General features: G+C 40.0%; 1 protein-coding gene across 2 annotated transcripts in view; it reads right to left on the bottom strand.

Moving 5' to 3' along the window:
* ACADSB (acyl-CoA dehydrogenase short/branched chain) overlaps nucleotides 1-22,702 on the bottom strand; it is a 46,272-nt gene that overhangs the window by 14,137 nt on the left and 9,433 nt on the right. The window contains exons 2-5 of one of the 2 annotated variants that reach the window (XM_034931647.3): nucleotides 13,455-13,508; nucleotides 6,515-6,674; nucleotides 3,157-3,257; nucleotides 332-538 (exon numbers count right to left, since the gene is read on the bottom strand). In XM_034931647.3, coding sequence (XP_034787538.1) covers nucleotides 332-538; nucleotides 3,157-3,257; nucleotides 6,515-6,674; nucleotides 13,455-13,508 — 522 coding nt within the window. The remainder of the gene's footprint in view (nucleotides 1-331; nucleotides 539-3,156; nucleotides 3,258-6,514; nucleotides 6,675-13,454; nucleotides 13,509-22,702) is intronic. The other variant, XM_003816306.5, reaches the window with a different exon arrangement.

Below are 22,702 nucleotides of genomic sequence, written 5' to 3'. Positions count from 1 at the left end.
CGAACACATACTCATTGAAATTGATTTGAATAATTACAGTAGAAAGACATCACAACGTAAATGAAACCATCAACAAAGGTATTAGAAAATATAATCAGGACAAAAAGAAATAATTTTATTATCTGATGATTATTTTCTAAATTTCCAACTGGCAAATAAGAGGTAGAGTGTACTTTTCCAGCAGCATTAATTTATCAAGCATTGCTTGAATTAATGATACTGCATTGTGGTCTTGGATAGTAAAGTCGACATTGCAGCTACTTTTTTCCTGAAAATATTGTAAACTTACTAAAGATTAGATCCATTAGATCAACAATTCATCTCAACTCACTTTTTCTGTAGTGAGCTGAGGCAAATAGGTGGCCTTTTGTTCTTCTGTTCCATGTTTTCTAATCAGTGTGTTAATTAGTGTGTTCTGGATCTCACAAAAGACAGCCACAGATGCATCAACTTTGGCTAATTCCTCTATCACGAGCACAGTGGATAAAAATGAAGCTCCTGTGCCTCCATATTCTGGGTCAACTTCAATACCCATCAACTAAAGAAAAAACAAGGCAACATAGATTAAGAAAGCTATTTTTATATGGGGAAATTTCTTGCATGAACAAGTTAAAAAATAAACTGTAACCATATTTATTATTTTTTTTTTTGAGACAGTCTTGCTCCATCTCCCAGGCTGGAGTGCAATGGCGCAATCTCAGCTCACTGCAACCTCCACCTCCTGGGTTCAAGCAATTCTCCTGCCTTAGCCTCCCAAGTCACTGGGATTACAGGTGCCCACCATCACACTCAGCTAATTTTTTTTTTTTTTTTTTTTTTTTTAGTAGAGATGGGGTTTCACCATGTTGGCCAGTCTGGTCTCGAACCCCTGACCTCAGGTGATCCACCCACCTCAACCTCTCAAAGTGTTGGGATTACAGGCGTGAGCGACTGTACCCAGCCACCATAATTATTCTTAATTTTAAAATTTTGTATTTATATTTTATTTTAATTTGGTATAGCAATTTTGCCATAAGTAACAAAAAAATCTGTAACAGAAACTGTATATTTGAAAAGGATAAAATTATATGGTATCATTTGCTTCCTTTTGGGATTCAAAAAATAATGAGAGGTAAAATGCTTTAAAGGGTAGCTTAATGGAATGAGAAAATATCTTATATACTTAGATGACCTTTCTTGCTAAGAACTGTTGTTGCCTGCTTAAAGAAGGTAGGTGGGGTTTTGATTTTTCAACATGCCCTACCCACCTTATGCTGATTTCAATGTAATAAGGAAACAGAAGAAAATAACCTACTCCTCAATGGGATGTCTATAGTTTCATTTGGCAAAGTTTCTTCTAGTCAGGCTCTTTCACCTTGACTTTTTCAGCCAAGTTAATAATTGAATGACCATTCCTTTTACGCCACTTCATAAGTTCAGGATGGTTAGCAGAGAACATGTGGTGGTGTTTGCTAGAGCCACACTAGCCAAAGCACGAGGGCCTGGTAAACACGACCAGTGCCAGCCAAGCCTTTCCAACGACCCAGTTCCATCGTTACTGAAACTCACACAGTACTCTCAATTTCACAAAGAGAATGTGTGCATGTGTAATTCAAAACCCACAGCTGTTAATAGAAGGATAATTCTCTTAGTCTCTCTCTAGACATTCCTGGAGTCACACTATGCTGCAGTCAGGGCTGTGGCTGTTACATTTTGGGCTACAACAGGAAAAGAGAACCAGAAATGGGAGCGACTGAATGGTGAGAAAACCAGAAACGAGGAAGAACGGAAGGATCTGGGTTTGCCTGAGAACTGAGGAGGGCACTCCGGAAACCTCATTACAATGACTCGAACAGATATCAGAGACATTGCTTCTCTAAAAAAGTCACTAATCTCTCCCATCGTGGAAATAGTGTTTTTGCAAGCCATTATGCCAAAAACCCAGGACAATGGGAGTGAGGAGGCAGGTGAGGCTGCATCTGCACAGGAGTGGTTTGTGGAGATGAGTAGCAGGGTGCAGGCAATGCATCACTCTACAGACAGCCCCGCTGCAGGAACGACCACCGCAGGGGAGATCTCACACTGTGAAACCGTGAGACGGCTCCCAGAAGCCTAGAGGGTCTGCAAGCAATAGAAATAAAACCTGGCTGAGAAATGGACTCACAGAGTCCATCTGCTCTCCACATCGGCCTCCTGTTTGACCACTATGGCTCCACCTAAGATTCCAGTTTCCCAAGAGTTTGACTGCTAAAAGAAAGATGGAAGAATCGCTACTACACACGGTATAAAAAAGCTGGTTGCTTTAAAACAGAAATAAATAAAACTATCTAGCTAAGTGGCAATGGTTATTTTTCAAACCGGATGGCAGACAAGATTTAGGCCAATGGCTCTGAATAGCAGCCACTTGTTCTGGGACATCTTTAGTATTAAAAATTAAAAAAAAAATTTTATACCTCTGCAGAAGTGACAAATGATGCGTGCGGTGATTTTTAAAATGTTCTTCTAGAAGCCCCTATGCTAATAGCCTCTCCCCCTACTCACAGTGAGAGCGGTTTTACTTGTATCTATTTCATATGTTGTATTTCCATTAAACAGCTATGTGACTTGGGAAGATGGGAATCTGTTGCCCAGTTAATGTGGAATTCATGTATCACCTCTGCTTCTAAGTTTATCACTTACATAGAGCTTCAGGTAGAATATAAACTATACTATGAAGTTTTACTATCTAAAGCAGGGTTTCTTCACGGTGGCATTGGGTTGGATAATTCTTTGTTGTGGCAGTTGTCCTGTGCACCACAGGATGTCGAGTGGCATCCCTTGTCTCTATCCCACTAGATGCCAGTAGCACGCCTTAGCTGTGGCAACCAAAGATGTCCCTAGACGTTGCCCAATGTCCCCTGGAGGGCAAAACTGCCCCCAGTTGAGAACCACTGGTCTAAAGACACAAATAAATTACCATCTTACTTCCAAACTTTTCCTTAAAATATACAGTATTTCTAATTAAAAAATGTTAACTCCATTTTTAAGAACTTTTAAGTACATAAATATCAAGTAGGATTTCAACCAAAAAAAGAAAACAGATAATTTTGACTGGGAAATGCAGGGTTCATTATGCTATCATTGCAGTCCCTGAATTTAATTATAGAAGCTTGAAAGTGGAAGAATTATGAAATGTACCCCTTGTTGAAATAATCCTTGTATTACTGATTTCTCCATTTTCGAATTTTCATCCATGGTTGAAACCAAAGGTGCAATTTGTTCCTGAGCAAATTTTTTAACTGTAGGAAAAAGAATTACTGATAAGTCTATGTTAAAGTGACAGTCACATTAATAGTTTGCTGACAAAATTTTACATTTTAACTAAGTTAAAATATACACAGGTACCCTTCTTATATTTTTAAAATAGAATTTATAAAGTTTTCTTTTTAACATAGAAAGGTGTAGTTCCCCATATCCCTTTGTAACTCTTGATGACATCACAAAATAAATGATATGTGTAGATGGTGCAAAAACACAAGCAATAAAGAAAGCACAAAATGAAAAATGAAAGCCATTTCCACTCTACCCAAAGGTGACTAATTTTAAATTTATTATGTATTCTTTCTGAAAACTTTTCTTTGAAAATCATCTATACTTAACTGTACACATACATGTTCACACAAAGGAATCATGAGATACACACTGGTGTGTGCCTTCCTTCCTCTCAACTATATCTTGATGATCTTTCTATGTCAGCATATCCCATCTAACCTGGTCCTTTTCATAGCTGCGTGGTCATACAGAACAGGGTTTCCCCACCTTGCCACTATTGACATTTTGGGGCAGGTGAGTCTTTGTTGTGGGGCTGTCCTGTGCATTGCAGGATGTTGAGCAGCATCCCGGCCACGACCCCACTAGCTGCCAGGAGCGTCCCCCACTTCTAAGTTGTGGCAATCAAAAATGTCTCTAAATGTTGCTAAATGTCCGCTGGGGGCAAACTTGCCCCCACTGAAAACCGCTGTTTCATTTTTTAATGTTTTTAAGACTTAGATGCATTTAGAAATCATTTTGATGAAAATACCTTCTTAAGTTTACTACCAACGTAATACCAAGTCAGTAGAGAAGGCAACCGGGTTCAGTGCATGTGGATTGCTTCAGTATTCCTTCGTTTCTGCACACGCGACTCCCATTATGTAGAATCTCTTCCCTTCTCTTGTCCAGCCAGCCAACTGCACTTTGTCCTTCATGGTACAGCTCAAGCTCCACACTCTCTGGGAAGCCTTTCCTGACTGCTTCCTTAGCCCACTTCTGCCACGCCTAGCAAAGTCTAGGTGTTCTCTGCTTTGCTCCCCAAATACCTCCATGACATTTACCATGTTATTCTGAAACTATTTCTTTATTCGACTGTCTTTGCCACTAGATTCTGAGTTCCTTAAAAGCAGTGATTTTTTTCTTGCCCATCTTTATTGCTTCTGTGCTTAGACTAGGTGGATACTAAAGAAATAAATATGACTGAAGACAGAGAATCAAGATACTCTAAGCAAATTCTTTGATTTATGTAAACTATTTAACCACTCACTCTTGTTTTTCCTTAGCTATCCCAAACTCACTTCCCTGAGACCATATCTAAAAGGTGAGGGAGCAAAGGAAAAGAAATTTACTAGCTGGGCGCAGTGGCTCATGCCTGTAATCCCAATACTTTGAGAGGCCGAGGTTGGTGGATCACCTGAGGTCTGGAGTTCGAGAGCAGCCTGGCTAACATGGTGAAACCCTATGTCTACTAAAAGTACAAAATTAGCTGGGTGTGGTGGCACACGCCTGTAATCTCAGCTACTTGGGAGGCTGAGGCAGGAGAATTGCTTGAACCCAGGAGGCAGAGGTTGCAGTGAGCCGAGATAGTGCCATTGCATTCCAACATGGGCAAAAAGAGCAAAACTCCATTTCAAAAAAAAAAGAAAGAAAAGAAATTTACTTATTGTGACAGAGTTCTAAGACAGTGCCAAGATTCCCAGCCACTGGTGTATACATGTCCTCTCTCAGTTATTCAAACATGAATCTAAGTGCTGCTGTGAAGGGATTTTACAATTAAGCTTCCAAATCAGCTGAACTTAAAACATGGAGATTGGTGGGCCTGACCTAATCAGGTGAGCCCTTAAAAAAGGTGGGGCTCTTTCTGGTGAAACAGGTTTTAAGGATGAGAGAGACTCGATGCTGGGAGGGAGAGTTACTGGTTTTGAAGATGGAGGGAGCCACATGGCAAGGAATACAGAGGCCTCCAGGAGTTGGGGACAACCTCTGGCTGACAGCCAGCTGGGCAACAAGACCTCAGCCCTGCAACAGCAAAGAACTGCGTACTGACACAACCATGGGAGCTTGGAAGGACCCTGAGCTCTGGACGAAAACACAGCCCAACTGACACACTGATGTTGACCTTCTGAGACCCTGCGCCTGGACTTGCTCCAGCTGGACTTCTGACCTACAGAACTGTGAGCCACTACACGGGTGCTGTTTTAACTTGTTAAGTTTGTAGTGATTCAATACCAAGCAATAGAAAACGAATACACTTACCATCCATATTCTCTAAGAACAACATTCTGATGTTCTGCTACGGATTTTTAAATATATCATAATTTTACACCTATATCTATACCCATAAATAAATGAATGCAAACTGCTTTAAGGTTTAGTGGTATACAACTTCTGCTTCATTTGGGCTCCGTGTTTCAACCACAGGTGTTTCACAGATAAAGGTAGAATTGAAATTCCACGTAAAGTATGAAAACCCACTATCTAGGCTGGGCATGGTGGCTCACGCCTGTAATCCCAGCACTTTGGGAGGTCAAGGAGGGCAGATCACGAGGTCAGGAGATCGAGACCATCCTGACTAACACGGTGAAACCACGTCTGTACTAAAAAACAAAATACAAAAAAATTAGCCAGGCGTGCTGGCACGTGCCTGTAGTCCCAGCTACTCAGGAGGCTGAGGCAGGAGAATTGCTTGAACCCAGGAGGCAAAGGTTGCTGTGAGCCGAGATTGCGCCACTGCACTCCAGCCTGGGTGTCAGAGTGAGACTCCATCTCAAAAAAAAAAAAGAAAGAAAGAAAGAAAAAGAAAACCCACTATCTAAAGAAAAGTGGAATATAAATGTACTTCTAACTCTGCAAGCCTATATAAGAAACTGGTAACGAGGTGGCAAGAACCGGGGAACTACAGAACATGGGTGGGAGAGTCTTCACTTTTAACTACATAGCCTTTTATTCTGTTGTTTTAATATTGGATATGCATTGCTTTTCTTCAAAAAGAATTTATGTCAAAAAAACTACATTCACAAATTTAGATGAACATATCTTTCAATCCTGTCATATGTGACTTCATATTGTAGACCCAATTCATGACCAGAGGAATAATAAGGTGATATTTTTCCAGCTATTCAGGAGGCTGAAGCAGGATAGCTTGAGCCCAGAGGTGGGGCTGCAGTGAGCAATCATGCTTGCACCACTATGCTCCAGAGATCCTGTCTGGGGAGAAAAAGGTGACGCTGATAAATTTACTTACCTGAACTCTTTATCATCATTTCCTCATCTGTAAATGTTTGCAGGGGAGCAAAGTGTATTCCATTATTTGTTATATTGAGTAGAGCTTCTGACTGGGAAGATTTTGAGACATGAGGAGGAATCTTCCAAGAAGACAAACAAGTCGGGAAATTTCTTCTTAGCTGTAGGGAACATACACACACGAAAGAAAGGTACTTGAATATCATTTTCTTTGGGAATGACTTTATAACCCATTCTTATATTTCATGTCACCAAAATAAGGAAACTTAACCTAGAGCATTTTTAAATCCAGTCTTTTAAACATAACACAAATTAGTTTGTTAACATGATGTGATACCTTCTTTATCCAGCTATGAGCTGTTTTAAATAAACAAATTTCCCAGATACTTAACTTTTACCAATCAAGGAGACAGAACTTTCTCAAAAGATTTCATTCTCCAATGTATTTCACATTTCACTGACATTTTAGAAGGGGAAACTGGAACTATAGCACCACTGATGTCTAAAACTCACCATTATCAAGAGCCTTCTCTTGTGAGGGCACAGAGCTACCTGCCCTTCCCTGCCCTGAGTGGGCCCAGGGAGCTGGGGAGGACATAGAGCTACCTGCCCTGCGCTGAGAGAGCCCAGGCAGCTGGGCTTTTGCAATTTCCATGGCTAATTTTTTTTTTCAGCATCTTACAGGCAGCATAAAAATTAAGAAAATAAGCTCTGAAGTCTGAAAGAACTAGTTTCAAATCCTAGCTTCTGATATTTAAGTTATGTGGTCTTGAGCAAGTGATTTTTAACCTCTCAGTTAAAACCTCTCAGAGTCTCAGTTTCCTTACCTGTAAAATGCAGGTACCAACCTCTTGGAGTTTTGTGAGGATTAGTAAGACCATCCACAAAAGGGCTGAGCATATAGTAAGAGCTCAATACGCTGTAATGACTGTTTCTACACAACCGCTAAGAACACAGAAGTGGAGGTGGTCATCATAGAAACAGCAGTAGTAACGATCTAGTTAAACTGCCAGCCATCATTGCTTGCCATGAGAGTGCCTTCCTGTTGTAGTGTCCCAAATCCTTTAACAAATGCAGTAAAATACTGAAATATGTTTTCTGAGTAGTTCTGATTACACGCTGAAAAGTCGAGAAAAAGAGAAACTGTGGACGAGTCACTACATTTGAAACCACTGTCAATCTTTGCTGCACTCTGGTCACTCTTTGCAACTATGTGCCTAGGAGCAGACATACTCTGCTCCGGATTCACCTGGGAACAAGAAACACTGGCCAGTTAGAAGAAAAGTGGTATGCGTCTCAATTTTCCTAGCTAATTGTTTTGTTTTGTTTTCAGAAGTAGGAGTCAGTTTGGGGCAAAGTTGCATGGAACATTTTTTCTCATTAAAGACAGAGTTGGGACAGGAAAACTTTGGGCTAGAAAGGAGGACAAAGGGGACATAAGGTATTTTCTCCTTGATGAGATGGACAGGAAGAATTAAAAAGAAGGGTAAAGGAGAAGTGAGGTAAGAATCTAAGTGCAAAGGGGCTCAAGAAGGGGAAGAACGCTGCTAGCAGCAGCAGGAGAGAACGGTCAGTGGCAGCTGGCACGAAGAAAGAAGGAAGAAAGGGGGGAAAGAATGGAAATTGGAGGCCAGGCATGGTGGCTCACGCCTGTAATCCCAGCACTTTGGGAGGCCGAGGCGGGCGGATCATCTGAGGTCGGTAGTTCAAGGCCTGCCTGACCAACATGGAGAAACCCCATCTCTACTAAAAATACAAAATTAGTCGGGCATGGTGGTGCATGCCTGTAATCCCAGCTACTCGGGAGGCGGATGCAGGAGAATCACTCAAACCCAGGAGGCGGAGGTTGCGGTGAGCCTGGATTACATGACTGCACTCCAGCCTGGGCAACAAGAGCGAAACTCCGTCTCAAAAAAAAAAAAAAAAAAAAAAAGAATGGAAATTGGAGAAGGAAGAGAAGTAAGCATGGGGGCCAAGTCCGCTCACTGGCTGGTGGTGGAGCCTTGAATGGGGTTCTTGATATATATTTGAATGAGTGAAAGAATGTGTCAACTAGTCTTCTTCACAAAATGCTCATGAAACTTACCTATTACATTTCAAAAACTATAATACATTGCCCACATTTCTTATTTCTAAGGGAGATTATTTACTTTACTAAACCCGTGACAGAATTCTATGTGTCTGTTAGTTAATATATCACCTTTGTACCTAAGTTTATCTTTAAAAGAAAGCTCACGAGGCCGGGTGCAGTGGCTCACACCTGTAGTCCGAGCACTTTGGGAGGCCGAGGCAGGTGGATCAATAGGTCAGGAGTTCAAGACCAGCCTGGCCAAGATGGTGAAACCCCATCTCTGCTAAAAACTACAAAAATTAGCTAGGTGTGGTGGCAGGCAACTGTAATCCCAGCTACTTGGGAGGCTGAGGCAGGAGAATTGCTTGAACCCCAGCGGCAGAGGTTGCAGTGAGCCAAGATCACGCCACTGCACTCCAGCCTGGGCGACAAAGTGAGACTCCATCTTAAAAAAAAAAAAAAAAAAAAAAGAAAAAGAAAAAGAAAAGAAAAGAAAAGAAAGCTCACTACTGAGAAACTTAAAAGCCAGTGGATCTTACATTAATACCTATTTTTCCCACGGACACAACTGTGAGCCTCTTGGTTTCAGTATTGCTACTGACAAAGTATAGGACCATTCAAAACACAGCAATGATTTTAGATTCATAGACACGATAACAGAGACAATTGTACTTAAAAAGGTTAGAAATGGTATAGGATCACAGGGTAAAATTATTGAAGATGCTCTTCATAAAATACAGTGACATATGCTAAGTGAATGGAATCCATTTTTAACCAAAGCATTGAGAGATATTACCTAACATTTTTCGGCAGAAAAAATTTTCCATTTATTAATACTATGACAGTCTTTAATAAAAGAAGCTTTTCTTTTCCTTGCCTTTGACTGCACAGCCTGATGTTTTGATGTTGATTTTCTAATGTCCCCTGCCCTTCATTGTTGACCTCAGCCTTTGCAGCTTTGGTGTCCACTCCATCAAAATGATTTTCCACAGTTATAACCCATTGCACCACATCATCACATTTTTTTTTGTATAGAACAGCAATTGCTACTTGAATGGAATAATGGTTATTTATGCCTTGCCAAATACTTTCCAGAGCTTGAGTCTGATCCGTTTCTTACTCAACTGACCAGAGTTCTGTTGCACTTAGAAGTGTTGATGATCAAATCTGGGCCTCGTGGACAGAATAATAAAGTCCATGAACTTGGACGGGGGTAAAATTACATCCTCATTTCACTAACCTCTAACTAAAATACAGCATTTCCTTCTATTATGAATGTAAGCAACAAGTTACAGTAGTTTTAGCAGTATCTGTGACTCTGTCATCAAAAGAAATTACAGATACTTTTATATCACATTGATTTGGTGCAAATATCTTGAAATATTATTTGTGCTCTTCACTACTTCAAATTCACAGCAGTTATCTGTGAATAGAACTACTGCTAGATCTTATTTAATTAACAAACACACATTACTATATCACAATTAAAAAGTATTTTTATATCTAGCGTCTTTGGGGGAAAAAATAGATTGATTTCCTTTGTAACCGTCTATATTTTATGCATTTTGAATCCTTGAGAAAAGGTCTATAAACTTTACTACATTGTTGTTTAATCTTGTGGTTTACTCTTCATTCAAGACACAAAGAAGGTTAAGAACTCCTGACTGTGGAATGTTCTGGTAAAGGCTCGTTTGTGAAACCCAGTTAGTAAAAGAATTGAGTTAGTTCCCTTCCTCTGCTATGCTCCAGCATAATGAAGTATTGCTCTAAACATTCTTAAAGTGCTTTAAACCTAGAAGCTTTCACAATATATGAAAGGCAAAGGAAGACGTATCAGAGATGTTGTGTTGTCTCCTGAAGCTTCTCCCCAACTACTTGACCCTTAAGAGTTAGGAAAGGTTGTGGGGAGAAAGAAGAAAATTTTTTTCTTTTCTTTTTTATTTTTTTTGAGACAGAGTCTCGCTCTGTCACCCAGGCTGGAGTGCAATGGTACGATCTCAGCTCACTGCTACCTCAGCCTCCCAGGTTCAAGCAATTCTCTTGCCTCAGCCACCCAAATAGCTAGGATTACAGGTTTGCGCCACCATACCTAGCTAATTTTTTCTATTTTTAGTAGAGATGGGGTTTCACTGTGTTGGCCAGGCTGGTCTTGAACTCCTGGCCTCAAGTGATCCGCCCATCTCGGCCTCCGAGAGTGCTGGGATTACTGGCGTGAGCCACCGTGCCCAGCTAGAAAGGAGAAATTCTTATACTCTGTGGGTTGAGTATATAAATCACTGTTGCAATAACTTTGGACAACTTAGTGATAGTAAAGATAAAGACATATGACATGGTTTGCATGTGTCCCCTCTAAAATTCAGATGTTGAAATTCAATGTCATAGTATTGAGTGGGGGGCCTTTAAGAGGTGATTAGGTTATGAGAGCTCCTCCTTGGGAATGAGACTAAGGCCCTTATAAAAGAGGTTTCACACAGCATCAGCCCAGGCCCTTCCGTTCTGCCAAGTGAGGATGTGTGAAGAAAGTCTTCCCCAGACAACCGAACCTGTGAATGGGTCTCGGAATTCCCATTCTCCAGAACTATGAGAAATAAATTTCTTTTCTTTATAAGCACCCAGTCTATGGTATTCTGTTACAGCAGCACAAAGTGAATTAAAACAACATATTTACAGTAAGGCCCAGCAATTTTACCTCAGTTCATATGCACAAGTAGACATGTGCAAAAGATGCAGTGATTTTTGTAAAGGCAAAACACTAAAAATCCAATTATCTGTCAACAAAGCATGCATAAATTGTCATATATTGACGCAAGAGAATATCTTATAGCAGTTAAAGGGAACTAGGGAGCTACGTGGATCAACATGGACAAATCTTGAAAATATAGTATAGAGTTAAAGATGCAGTTAGCGAGAGGATTTGTTCAGGATGACAGCATTTATGTACACTTTAAAACACCAAATGATAGTACATATTCTTATGAGGACATAAAGATATAGTAAAAGTTTAAAAACACGAACAGGAAGCATACAGATGAGCTTCAGGATGGAGGTTGTATCTGAGGAGAGGGTGGAAGTGTGAGTTCTGTGTTAGCATTGTTTTCTTTCTTTTTTTTTTTTTCTTCTCTTTTTTTTTTGAGACAGAATCTTGCTTTATCACCCAGGCTGGAGTGCAGTGTCGTGGTTTCAGCTCACTACAAACTGCGCCTCCTGGGTTTAAGTGATTCTTGTGCCTTAGTCTCCAAGTAGCTGGGTCTACAGGTATATGCCACCATGCCCAGCTAATTTTTGTATTTTTAGTAGAGACGGGGTTTCACCATGTTAGCCAGGCTGGTCTCGAACTCCTGGCCTCAAGCAATCTGCCCAATCTGCTGGGATTACAGGCATGAGCTACCATGCCTGGTCTGTTTTATTTCTTTTGAAAAAATATGTAATATTGCTTCACTTGACTAACCTTTAAAACAAATCTGTAGCAAAGGTGGGTTGTGTGTATATGGGTATCAGTTATATTAGTTTTTGGACTTTTCTGTATATTAGAAATATTTAACAAGAAAAAACTTTAATTAAGAAACTTTAAATAGTTTTTTCTTTCTGTTTTAGAAATAGAGATGGGGTCTTGCTATGTTGCCCAGGCTGGCCTTGAACTCCTGGCCTCAAGTGATCCTCCTGTCAGCCTCCCAAAGTGCTGAGATTAAAATTGTAAGCCATTATGCCCAGCAAAAATTTTAAGCCTTAAAAGTATGTACAATTGCCTGAACCACGTATGCTTTGGGATTTCATTTTCATTTTATTATTTTATTTTTTTGAGATAGGGTCTTGCTTTGTCACTAAGGATGGAGTGCAATGGCAGGACCATGGCTCACTGTGGCCTCTACCTCCTAGGTTCAAGCAATCCTCCCGGCTCAGCTTTCTGACTAGCTATGACTCCAGGTGTGCGACACCACACCCAGCTAATTTTTTAACTCTTTGTAGAGACAGAGTCTTGCTATGTTACCCAGGCTAGTTTCAAACTCTTGGCCTCAAGTGATCCTTCTGCCTTGGCTTCCCAAAGTGCTGGGATTATAGGCCCGAGCTACCATGCCCAGCCTGTTTTCAAAGGGATTCAAAGTAGGCTTGCTTTTAAAAGCTAGAAGTAGGTTTTAGATAATGTGTTTAGTATGACACAGAACAATTTTAAGGATAAGATCCTAACTGCTGAATATTGTTACAATAATTAAACTAGTTTATTACAGTAACATTTACCAACTAATCTATTAGTGTCTGAGAAAGAATGTCCCTGAGATTTAAATCAGTGTGTAGCCTCCCCAGGCCAATCTGATTCCATTTTTATGTAACAAAGTGGTGAGTTGTTTTTCAGTTGTCATGGACCTCAGGTTATATAAAACTGGGCATACCCAGATGAATCAAGCATGCAACCACAAAGAGAACCTAAGTGCTGGGACTGAGGAGTAAGGACTTAATTATTATAAGAAGTGGACACTTTAAGGCAGGATCAAGGATCTAATCAGATGAGCTCTTGGGTCACACCCTGGCAGGATCTGGTCAGATCATGCCTCCTGGCATCAACTCATTGCAGGATCCAATCAGATCACACCTCATTACCCCATGCTTACAAAACCTGATCCAGCCCCAAGCTCAGGGAAGACACTGTTGTGGGAATAATCCCAGTGTTCTCCTTACTTGTTACAAGTAATAAAATCCCCTTGCTAAATCCTCCCTAGTTGTGGACACTGGATTGGTATCTGCCAAGGGACCATACACACCCCTTGTATGGGAACAAGGGGTTACCACGTTGGCTGCTGTATTAGTCCATTTTCACACTGTGGATAAAGACATACCTGAGACTGGGAAGAAAAAGAGGTTTAACTGGACTTACAGTTCCATATGGCTGGGAGGGCCTCTGAACCATGGCAGGAGGCGAAAGGCACTTCTTACATGGCAGCAGCAGAAAATGAGAAAGAAGCAAAAGTGGAAACCCTGATAAACACATCAGATCTCATGAGACTTATTCATCATCACAAGAATAGCACGGGAAATACTGGCCCTCACAATTAAATTACTTCCCCCTGTGTCCCTCCCACAACATGCGAGAATTCTAGCAGATACAATTCAAGTTGAGATTTGGGTGGCGACACAGCCAAATCATATCAGCTGCATAGCTGTATCACTTGGAGAACTTAAAAAAGAGCTATCATAGCCACAACATTTAAGATTGTGATTCAAGAGTAGACTCTGCCCTGGGCATCCTTACTGCTAAAAAGCACCCCAGGTCATTCTGTTGTGCAGCTTGCGCTGGAATTTGTGGTTTACATGCATGACTTTGGAGACTGAAAACTCAACCCATCTTATGACTTTCAAAAACCAAACCATTCACTTATGGCTTAGAGTTCAAGTAATAATCTATGAACGTGCCCTACCCCATGACATCCGTTCTCCAGTTGGCTTTAATATTTTCTTCTGGTTTTAATAGGTAACATACAAACAAGGCTCAAAAAAGCTCTGTTATCACATCCTCATCCAGCCCACTTCTCAACCTCTCCCATAGGCAACCTGTTTCTTTTTAAAAAAAATTATTTTATTATTTAAAATATTATTTTATTAAAAATATTATCTTTATTAATATTATTAATATTAATAAAATTATTAATTTATTGATGTTATTTTATTATTTAAAATATTATTATTATCCTTCTAGTGTTCTCTTAAAACAAATATAAGCAAATAGGAATACACGTTCTTATTTTTCTCCCTGTCCTTTCAAAAATGTAGCATACTATGTATCCTATTCTGTGCCTTCCTTTTTTTTTCATTTAGCAATATATTCAAGAGATATTTGCATATTAAGACTTAGAGAGCTTTTTCACTCCTTTTTAAAATTTAAATAGTTGCAAAATAGTCCACTGTGTACAAGTACCAAGCTTTTTGTTTTTAGAACTAGGCTCCACCTTAGACTGCATAGAAATCTAATAAAAGTCATTAACTCTGGGGGCAGGGTAGGCTGGGGAAGGTACAACAAAACTCCTTTTGTTGTAAGTAAACTGAAATGAGGGAGATCTTTGTGAGCATCTAGATGGTAGTGGTGGTTATGCAAATCTACACGTGATAAAATACCAAAGAATGATACATTTACATATTTCTCTAACCAACCAGGTTAAATGGTGATGATAGAGGGGCTCTGAACTAACTATAGACAGATTAACAATAGTAGAGACAAGGTTTATTTACACAGGCAGTTGTATTTTCAGAAGGCTCGGTTTAAGTTTTTATAATGTTTTTCCCTGTGGCTACTGATGGGATGTTTTCAGTTTAAAATTTTCATAATACTTTGGTGGACTATTATTAGTTCTGTTTTTCAGAGCCTTGGCCAAAACAGTATGCTGTTTTAATATTTAAATTTTTGTGCCAATCTGATAGGTGAAAAATTGTATCACAAGGCATTCTTTTTTGTTTGTTTTTTTGTTGTGAGACGGAGTCTCACTCTGTCTCCCAGGCTGGAGTGCAGTGGCGCCATCTTGGCTCACTGCAACCTCCCCGCAAGAACTGCTTGGGTTCAAGCAATTCTCCTGATTCAGCCTCCTGCGTAGCTGGGATTACAGGTGCACGCCACCACACCTGGCTAATTTTTGTATTTTTAGTAGAGACAGGGTTTCACCACGTTGGCCAGGCTGGTGTCCAACTCCTGACCTCAGGTGATCTGCCCACCTCTGCCTCCAAAAGTGCTGGGATTACAGGCGTGAGCCACCACCACACTGGGCCAGGCATTCTTATATTTGTGCTTCTCTTCCTATGCATTTGAGCATGTTTTCATATGTCTACAAACCATTTGTATTTCTTTTTCTGCATACAGCTTATTCATGTTCTTTGCCCATTTTTCTATTCAATTTCTTTTTCTGTTCCCATTGACTTCCAGGAGCTTTATACAAATTAGGGAAATTAGCTCTTTGATGGCAGGAATTGCAACTTTTAAAAAAGCCGGTTTGTGATTTGTCTTTTGACTTCGCTTATAGTTTTGGGTATTTTGCCATGCAAACACATTATTTTATTTATTTATTTATTTTTTGTGACAGGGTCTCACTTTGTCACCCAGGCTGGAGTGCAGTTATGTGATCACAGCTGACTGCAGTCTTGACCTCCCGGACTCAGATGATCCTCCCACCTCAGCCTTCCAAGTAGCTGGGACTATAGGTGCACACCATTCCCAGCTAATTTTTTGTTGTTGTTGTTGTTGTTGCAGAGACAAGGTCTCGCTATGTTGCCCAGGCTGATGTCAAACTCCTAGATTCAAGCGATCCTTGTGGCTAGGCCCCCGCAAAGTGCAGTGATTGCAGGCATGAGCGACTGTGCCTGGCCTAAAAGCCTTTTATTTTTATTAATTACTTTTTCTTCAGGGTGATCTAGTTTAACATTTGTTTTGTTTTCTTTTTGTTTTCGAGTCAGTCTCACTCTGTCGCCCAGGCATGAGGGCAGTGGCACGCCCACTGCTCACTGGAACCTCAACTTCCCAGGGTCAGGTGATCCTCCCACCTCAGCCTCCGGCATAGCTGGGACTGAGGCAGGAAATAGGGTCTGGAGGCAGGGAACCTAAGGGTTTCCTAGAACTAAATTAAATGGAAAGCCTCCAACCTTCTTAAGCCAAGTAAATAATTTTGTAACTATACTTCAGCTATGGCAGGAAACATCATATACCAAGTAACCAACGGGAAACCTCTAGAGTGTATTTGAACCCCAGAAAATTCTGTAACTGGGCCCTTGAGCTAGCTGCCTGCTTGGGCCTGGCCCCACGAGCTGCTTGCTTGGGCCCAGCCCCACCCCATGGAGTGTGCTTTCATTTTCAATACATCTCTGCTTTTGTTGCTTCATTCTTTTCTTGCTTTGTTTGTGCATTTTGTCCAACTGTTTGTTCAAAATGCCAAGAACCTGGACACCCTACACTGGTAGCATAGTTTGGTTAGCCAGCCAGGTGGTAAGCCCAAAGTTTGGGGTTTATTTTTCACCTTTTCCTTTCTGCTCCATCCAGGGGGATCTCTCTCTCTTTTCCTTTCCAACTCAGGATCCTTGGTGGGCAGCACCTAAACACGGAGGCAACTGCAGGTTTCTGGCCAGGGCCACTCTCCAGTGTTGCCTGAAGGCCAAGGAGTGACTGAGGATAGCTGCCCTCCCTGGAAGAGGTAAGGACTCTTTTCTATCATTTCCGGCTGTGGTCCCTAATCCCTACATGTGGCGCAGCTAATCTGGAGAGAACTCGAACATGTTTCAGTCAACTTAAACCTTCTTTACTTATACTAAATTCTTCCCTTCCTCTATTTGACTGGCTAAGGACAAAAGAAACCCACTCAGCCTCCAGCTCCTATCATTACCATTCATGGCTATCACTTTAGTGGAATGGAAAGCATGGGAAAGCGTGGCCTTATCAAATTATGAGGATGCTAAAAGTTGGGGATTACATCCAGGAACCAAAGGAAAGCTCATAGTAGGCCATTGCCTCTGGAGGGAAAACATGCAGAGTGGGATTGGTGCCCACCTAAGGTCAGAGACGTCTGACACTCTAAGACTGGACCCCAAAGGGGGACGCCTCAGGGGATCGAACTCCAGACTTCAACCTCTCCAAAGGGGACACCGTAGGCAGAGGTTCTGAGGTCCAGTACTAAGCCCTCCTTAGAATTTTCTTTCACAGATGACAATGGGAAATTTTGCAATACTGTTTGGTCCCAATATTGTTTGGAATCTGGAGTTTGCTGCTGAATGGGAAAGTGGGATGGAGTTGCATGTACCCAGGCTTTTGTGCTGCTGTTCTAAGCAGGGGGCCTGGTTAGCGAGGGATGCTCTCCTTTAGTGCTGTTTGGCCCCAGTGTTCTTTGGAGCCTGGGGAGGTTTGGCCTTTAAAAACCAAACTGCCATGCAAACTGCTTTACCCACAGTTTTGGTTCACAGCCTTCATTGGATTATCTGTTGGGGCATACAAAGTAAAACTGGTGAGCCTGTATTGCTGTCTCATGGCTAGAGTTCCAAGGTAAAAGCTATTGGATCTTTGTGTGTGTGTGTGTATACCTGTCTAGATGTGTTTATTTGCATGTATACTTACTATTATATGTTGTGTCTACCAAATTGGCTTTTAAGTAAAAGAGTGCTCATAAATTAAGTACATAAGTCTAAGCAAATTTCAAGTTCACATGACTTAAGTATAAACAAGCTGGTTTTAAAACTATTGATAAAACAAAAATAGAAATGCCTTCAGAATTGTCAACATACATTTTTGTCTGGATTTTATATTTGTCTCTGCTAGATATTTTGAGGTGTCAGGGTTTGGCATAGAAGGTTATAAAACTATAAACCCAGCCAAAACAAAATGATCTTCGTTTGCATGCCTTTTTGTTTGTTTGTTTGTTTTGACAAATGAGAGTAATTTAATGTTGTTAGCCAAGTCTTCTGAGTTATCGGTAAAAATATCTGTGTATTTAACTTTAAGGCTCTTACTTAGGTTTAGGTGAGCACTGGATGTTCACTGGCTATTAAAAGCAATTATAGTGTCTAATATCTCAGTTTGCAGAAGTAATCTAGATAAACTGTTGAAAATGAAGGAATTGAGTACAGTAAATGGGATAAATGTTTTAGGTAAATTTTTTGTGTAAATTAAAATCTTAAAGTTAATTTTGATGCTCATTTACTATCTGGCTCATTTTCAATTAAGAAAGGGTTGTGATATGGGGAAATATGTTTCTAAAATTGTGCAAATGTTCTTATGTACAAATGCCCATATCTGATACTTCAGGATTTCTTGTTCTTTATGGTTTCATTAAAGTTTTAGGTTACTAAGGATATCCTTGGGTTACTAAGGATAAGAATTCGAATTAACACATAATTCTGAATACAAAATATGCCAGAAAGGGTTGTGTTATTAGTGAGAAAAAGTATAATTTTGTGTAATTCAGAAGTTATCTAAAAGTTAGCTCAAATCACAGATTTGAAAAGGTTCCCTTATAACCACGTGCGGTACTTTCTCTTAGTCTCCACCACCCAGACCAGGAATTTTGGGGTTCATGTCATAGTTAGCTCTAAAATAATCTTAAGTAGTTGGAAGTCTTTGCAAGCTCAAAATTAACTACTCTAGACTCCTTCTGGGAGGGGCATTGGAGATTGTCCAATGCAGTGGCTCAGTAGCTGTGGCTTCATCATTTTACAATGGTGTCATAGGTTCAATCTTGGCTTGGGGAATGAGTCCTTTCTGGTTTGATATCTGTGTGACATTTACCATTTGCTGATTCTCTTCCCCTCCATGAACTGTTTCAAATGTTCCTTTCTCTGAGAACCTGGGAGGTTACCTTTGGTAAAGTTCAAAGCCAGAAATATTGGCCACTTGGCATGGCTAGAGTTGGGTAATAGGAGATTTAAAAGAATTTTTTTTTAAAGAGCATTATGGTTAAAAGCCTAATTAAAAGTGGATATCCAAGCTATATGTATACTTAAAAGGCCTTTATGTATTTTTTTCTCTTCTTGAATCTTGTTTTGCTGGAAAGAAGCTTTTTTAAATTCTCTTCACAGTTGACTGAGTTATTTTTCTCCATTTTGTCTTGCCACTCTTAATGCACACATGAGAGGCCCTAAGATCACTTCTGAGAGCATGGGACTGTGGGAAAAACAGAAAAGTCACCAAGGACCCTATTTTGGGAGAAAAACCCTGTTTTCCTCAGAACCCCAAGAATTAAAAGTGCTATGATAGATCCCTCTCAAAATCTATTCTTGTCTTCCAGCTATACCTGCTTATTAAGTCATAGAAACTGCATGTTTTCCTGGCCCTGTTGCGTGAAGAGCTCCACCCTGAGGCCAGTAATCCAATTAGCAGATTGGCAAATGAAAAATCTTACAACTACTGCACCTTTTGTCTATCTGTGTAGTTATATATATGTTATGTGTGTAATGTTTATATAAAAAAGACATGCAAGGTGTGTAAAGAAAGTAAAATATGTTTTTGGTAAAAGATTGTAAGCCATGGGAATGTAAATTTTTGCCTAGTTTAGAGGGTTAAAGGATTGTTTTCAGTTAAATAAGATAAAGCTAAAGGTTTGAACAAGTTGTGGAAGGTTTGTAAAAATTAATCTTGTAAAAGAAATTCTCTGTGTGAACATATTGACTACATTCAAAAGGGTATTATTTGATTTTTCCATAAATTGAGCATTGGAATAAAAGCACAAGGTTTTCTTAAGGCACTGATCTGCTCTTTAACAAAAATTTGTAAAGGGATTATGAGAATCCCATCTTATGGTCAAACTGATTAAGATTGAATGGATTTGTCTATAAGGTTTCATTTTAAAAATAAAATACTGGGGTTAATATTAATGGTGGACTAATGCAGGGGTGAAAGTTGGCTTTCTCTCCCTTGAACACAATTTTCATTTAATTGTAAAGGATAATGAAAGATGCTTGTTTGCCTTGCAAATAAACTACCGAATAGAAGAAGAAGACAGGAGACAGATTCTTTGGAAAGCTAAGTCTTCTTATGTATGTATGTATTTATTTATTTATTGAGATGGAGTCTTGCTCTGTCACCCAGGCTGGAGTGCAGTTGCACGATCTTGGCTCACTGCAACCTCTGCCTCCCGGGTTCAAGCGAGTCTCCTGCCTCAGCCTCCTGAGTAGCTAGGATTACAGGCGCGTGCCATCACACCCAGCTAATTTTTGTATTTTTGGTAGAGACGGGGTTTCACCATGTTGGTCAGCCTGGTCTGCTGGCACTATGGCAACCATTTCAAAATATGTCAAAGTACATTTTGGGGTAAAATATTTTGATTTGCTGCACTGGCAAGGGAGATGAGCAAATGGATCTCTAATACATTGTTTTTGAGAATGTAAAATGGTACAGTCACTCTGGAAAACAGTTTAGCTGTTTCTTATGCAATTATCATATGACTCAGCAGTTGTACTCTTTTATATTTATTCAAGAGAAGTAAGAACAGAAGTTCAAAGATCTGCACACAAATGTCCACAGCAGCTTTAGCCACAGTAGTAAAAAACTGGAAACAATCCAGATGTCCTTCAGTGGGTGAATGGTTAAACATCTGTGGTACATCCCTATCATGGTGCAGCGACCCATTTGGAATCCCAGAGTTGGCATAATGCTTCTTTTAAGCTGAAGACATCTGAGATTCAACAAGTGGAGGAAAAGCCTTCTAGGAGCTTCCCTTAACTGACTAAAGCAGCAAACTCTGGGAAATGAGGCTGTTAGAAATTCCCCCTCCTGGGGAGTTTTTGGCCCTGAAGATGAATAGGCAAATATCATTACACAATTTCTTACCACCTGTTTGTCTTTCCCAAAGAGATCTATTTGTTTTTCCTATAGAGGCCCTTTCTCCCTCTTCCTTTATATACCTAAGGTAGGTATATAAACAAAACCCTTTAACTATTTAATGAGCCAGGTACTTGCTCATTATGCATAGGAAATAAACCTTTTACTACTGTTAATCTGTCTTTTGTTATTTAATTTCCAAGCCCCAGTCACTGAACCTAAGAGGGTGGATGAAAATTTTTTCCTTCCCTCACAATAAATTCTATTCAGCAAAAAAACAAAAAAAAGACTGGATGATTCTATTTATCTAATCTTGAAATGACAAATTTATAAAGCTAGAGACTAGTGTCTACCGAGGATTAGAGACCAGGACAGGAGGTTAGGGGTAGCGAGTGGTTATAAGAGGACAAACAACACAAGGGATCCTTATGCTGTTGGAACTATCTTGTAGCTTGACTATAGCGGTGGATACACAAACATATGTGATAAAACTGCACAGTCCTACACACACATATACATGTAAAACTGGGAATATCTGAAAAAGCTTGCTGTATCATATTGTAAAAGTTGTCAGAATCAAAATGGAGTCAGTAAGGTAAAACAAACAAACAAACAAACCTTGACAAATAGAGCGAGGGAAGGCCATGAAAAAAGGGTTCTCATATTTGTAAGCCTGATAAAAAACTATCACCAAAGACTGCAAACACCAAAATATTGCACAAAGGCCATCACAATCTTACAGAAAAAATACTTCTGCAAGGCCTATCTGCCCCAGTAACTACCTGTTCAATCCTGGACTGGCATCATCCTTGTTATTGATCTTGTAGCCAACTATAATTATTTTAAAACAATTATGTAATCCTATGGCACGTGTATTTCCATGGCAATGCTCTATTCCCAAAGAAGCATCTTTTCTTTCAGAGAGCCTCTCTCTGTTATTTAGGTTGACAGTATCAATGTCAATTTCCTGGTTGTGATATTGTACTACAGGTTGGTAAAGTGTTACACAGGGGCAAATCAGATAACAAGATGCAGGATCTATCTGTATTTCTTTTTATAACTGCATGAGAATCTACAATTATCTGAAATGAAGTTTAAACAAATTCTCTCACCACCCCCAAAGGAAAATTAAACTACTTTATGGGCTTTCAAATTACAGGAATTGATACGGCTTATGAGAATTGTGTCAACAATTTATTAGAATTTAATGAAAAAATACTTAACACTATATTCAGTTTTGATTTTGATTTCCTAAGCCAAATTGTTCATACCTGCTTGACATGGTTTGGCTGTGTCCCCACCCAAATCTCATCTTGAATTGTAGCTCCCATAATCCCCATGTGTCATGGGAGGGACCCAGTGGGAGGTAACTGAATCATGGGGGCAGGTTGTTCCCGTGTTGTTCTCGTGATAGTGAATAAGTCTCACAAGATCTGATCGTTTTATAAAGGGCAGTTCCCCTGCACTTCTCTCTTGCCTGCTGCTATGTAAGACGTGCCTTTGCTCCTCCTTCACCTTCCTCACCACAATTGTGGGGCCTCGTCAGCCACGTGGAGCTGCAAATCCATTAAATCTCTTTTTCTTTATAAATTACCCAGTCTTGGGTATGCCTTTATTAGCAGTGTACCAATGGATTAGATTTTAAGTTGATCCCAATTTCATATCCCCAAGCCAAAACTTCTACACCAGAATCTGTCCAACCTCTGCTTGCTTTCTCCATAAATAATAGATTCTGTTCTAGGTATTCTCCAAAACTGCTAAAAACGCAAACTTTCCCATCTACCAGTCTCTGATTCTTCATTCTAGTCTTTAGGAGTTCCTAACAATGCCTTGCCCTTTTAAGA

This window comes from Pan paniscus, chromosome 8 (genome assembly GCF_029289425.2).
Source record: "Pan paniscus chromosome 8, NHGRI_mPanPan1-v2.0_pri, whole genome shotgun sequence".
Lineage (NCBI taxonomy): Eukaryota > Metazoa > Chordata > Mammalia > Primates > Hominidae > Pan > Pan paniscus.
The sequence above is the reverse complement of the archived record's forward strand: the minus strand, read 5'-3'. Positions and strand labels throughout refer to the sequence as shown.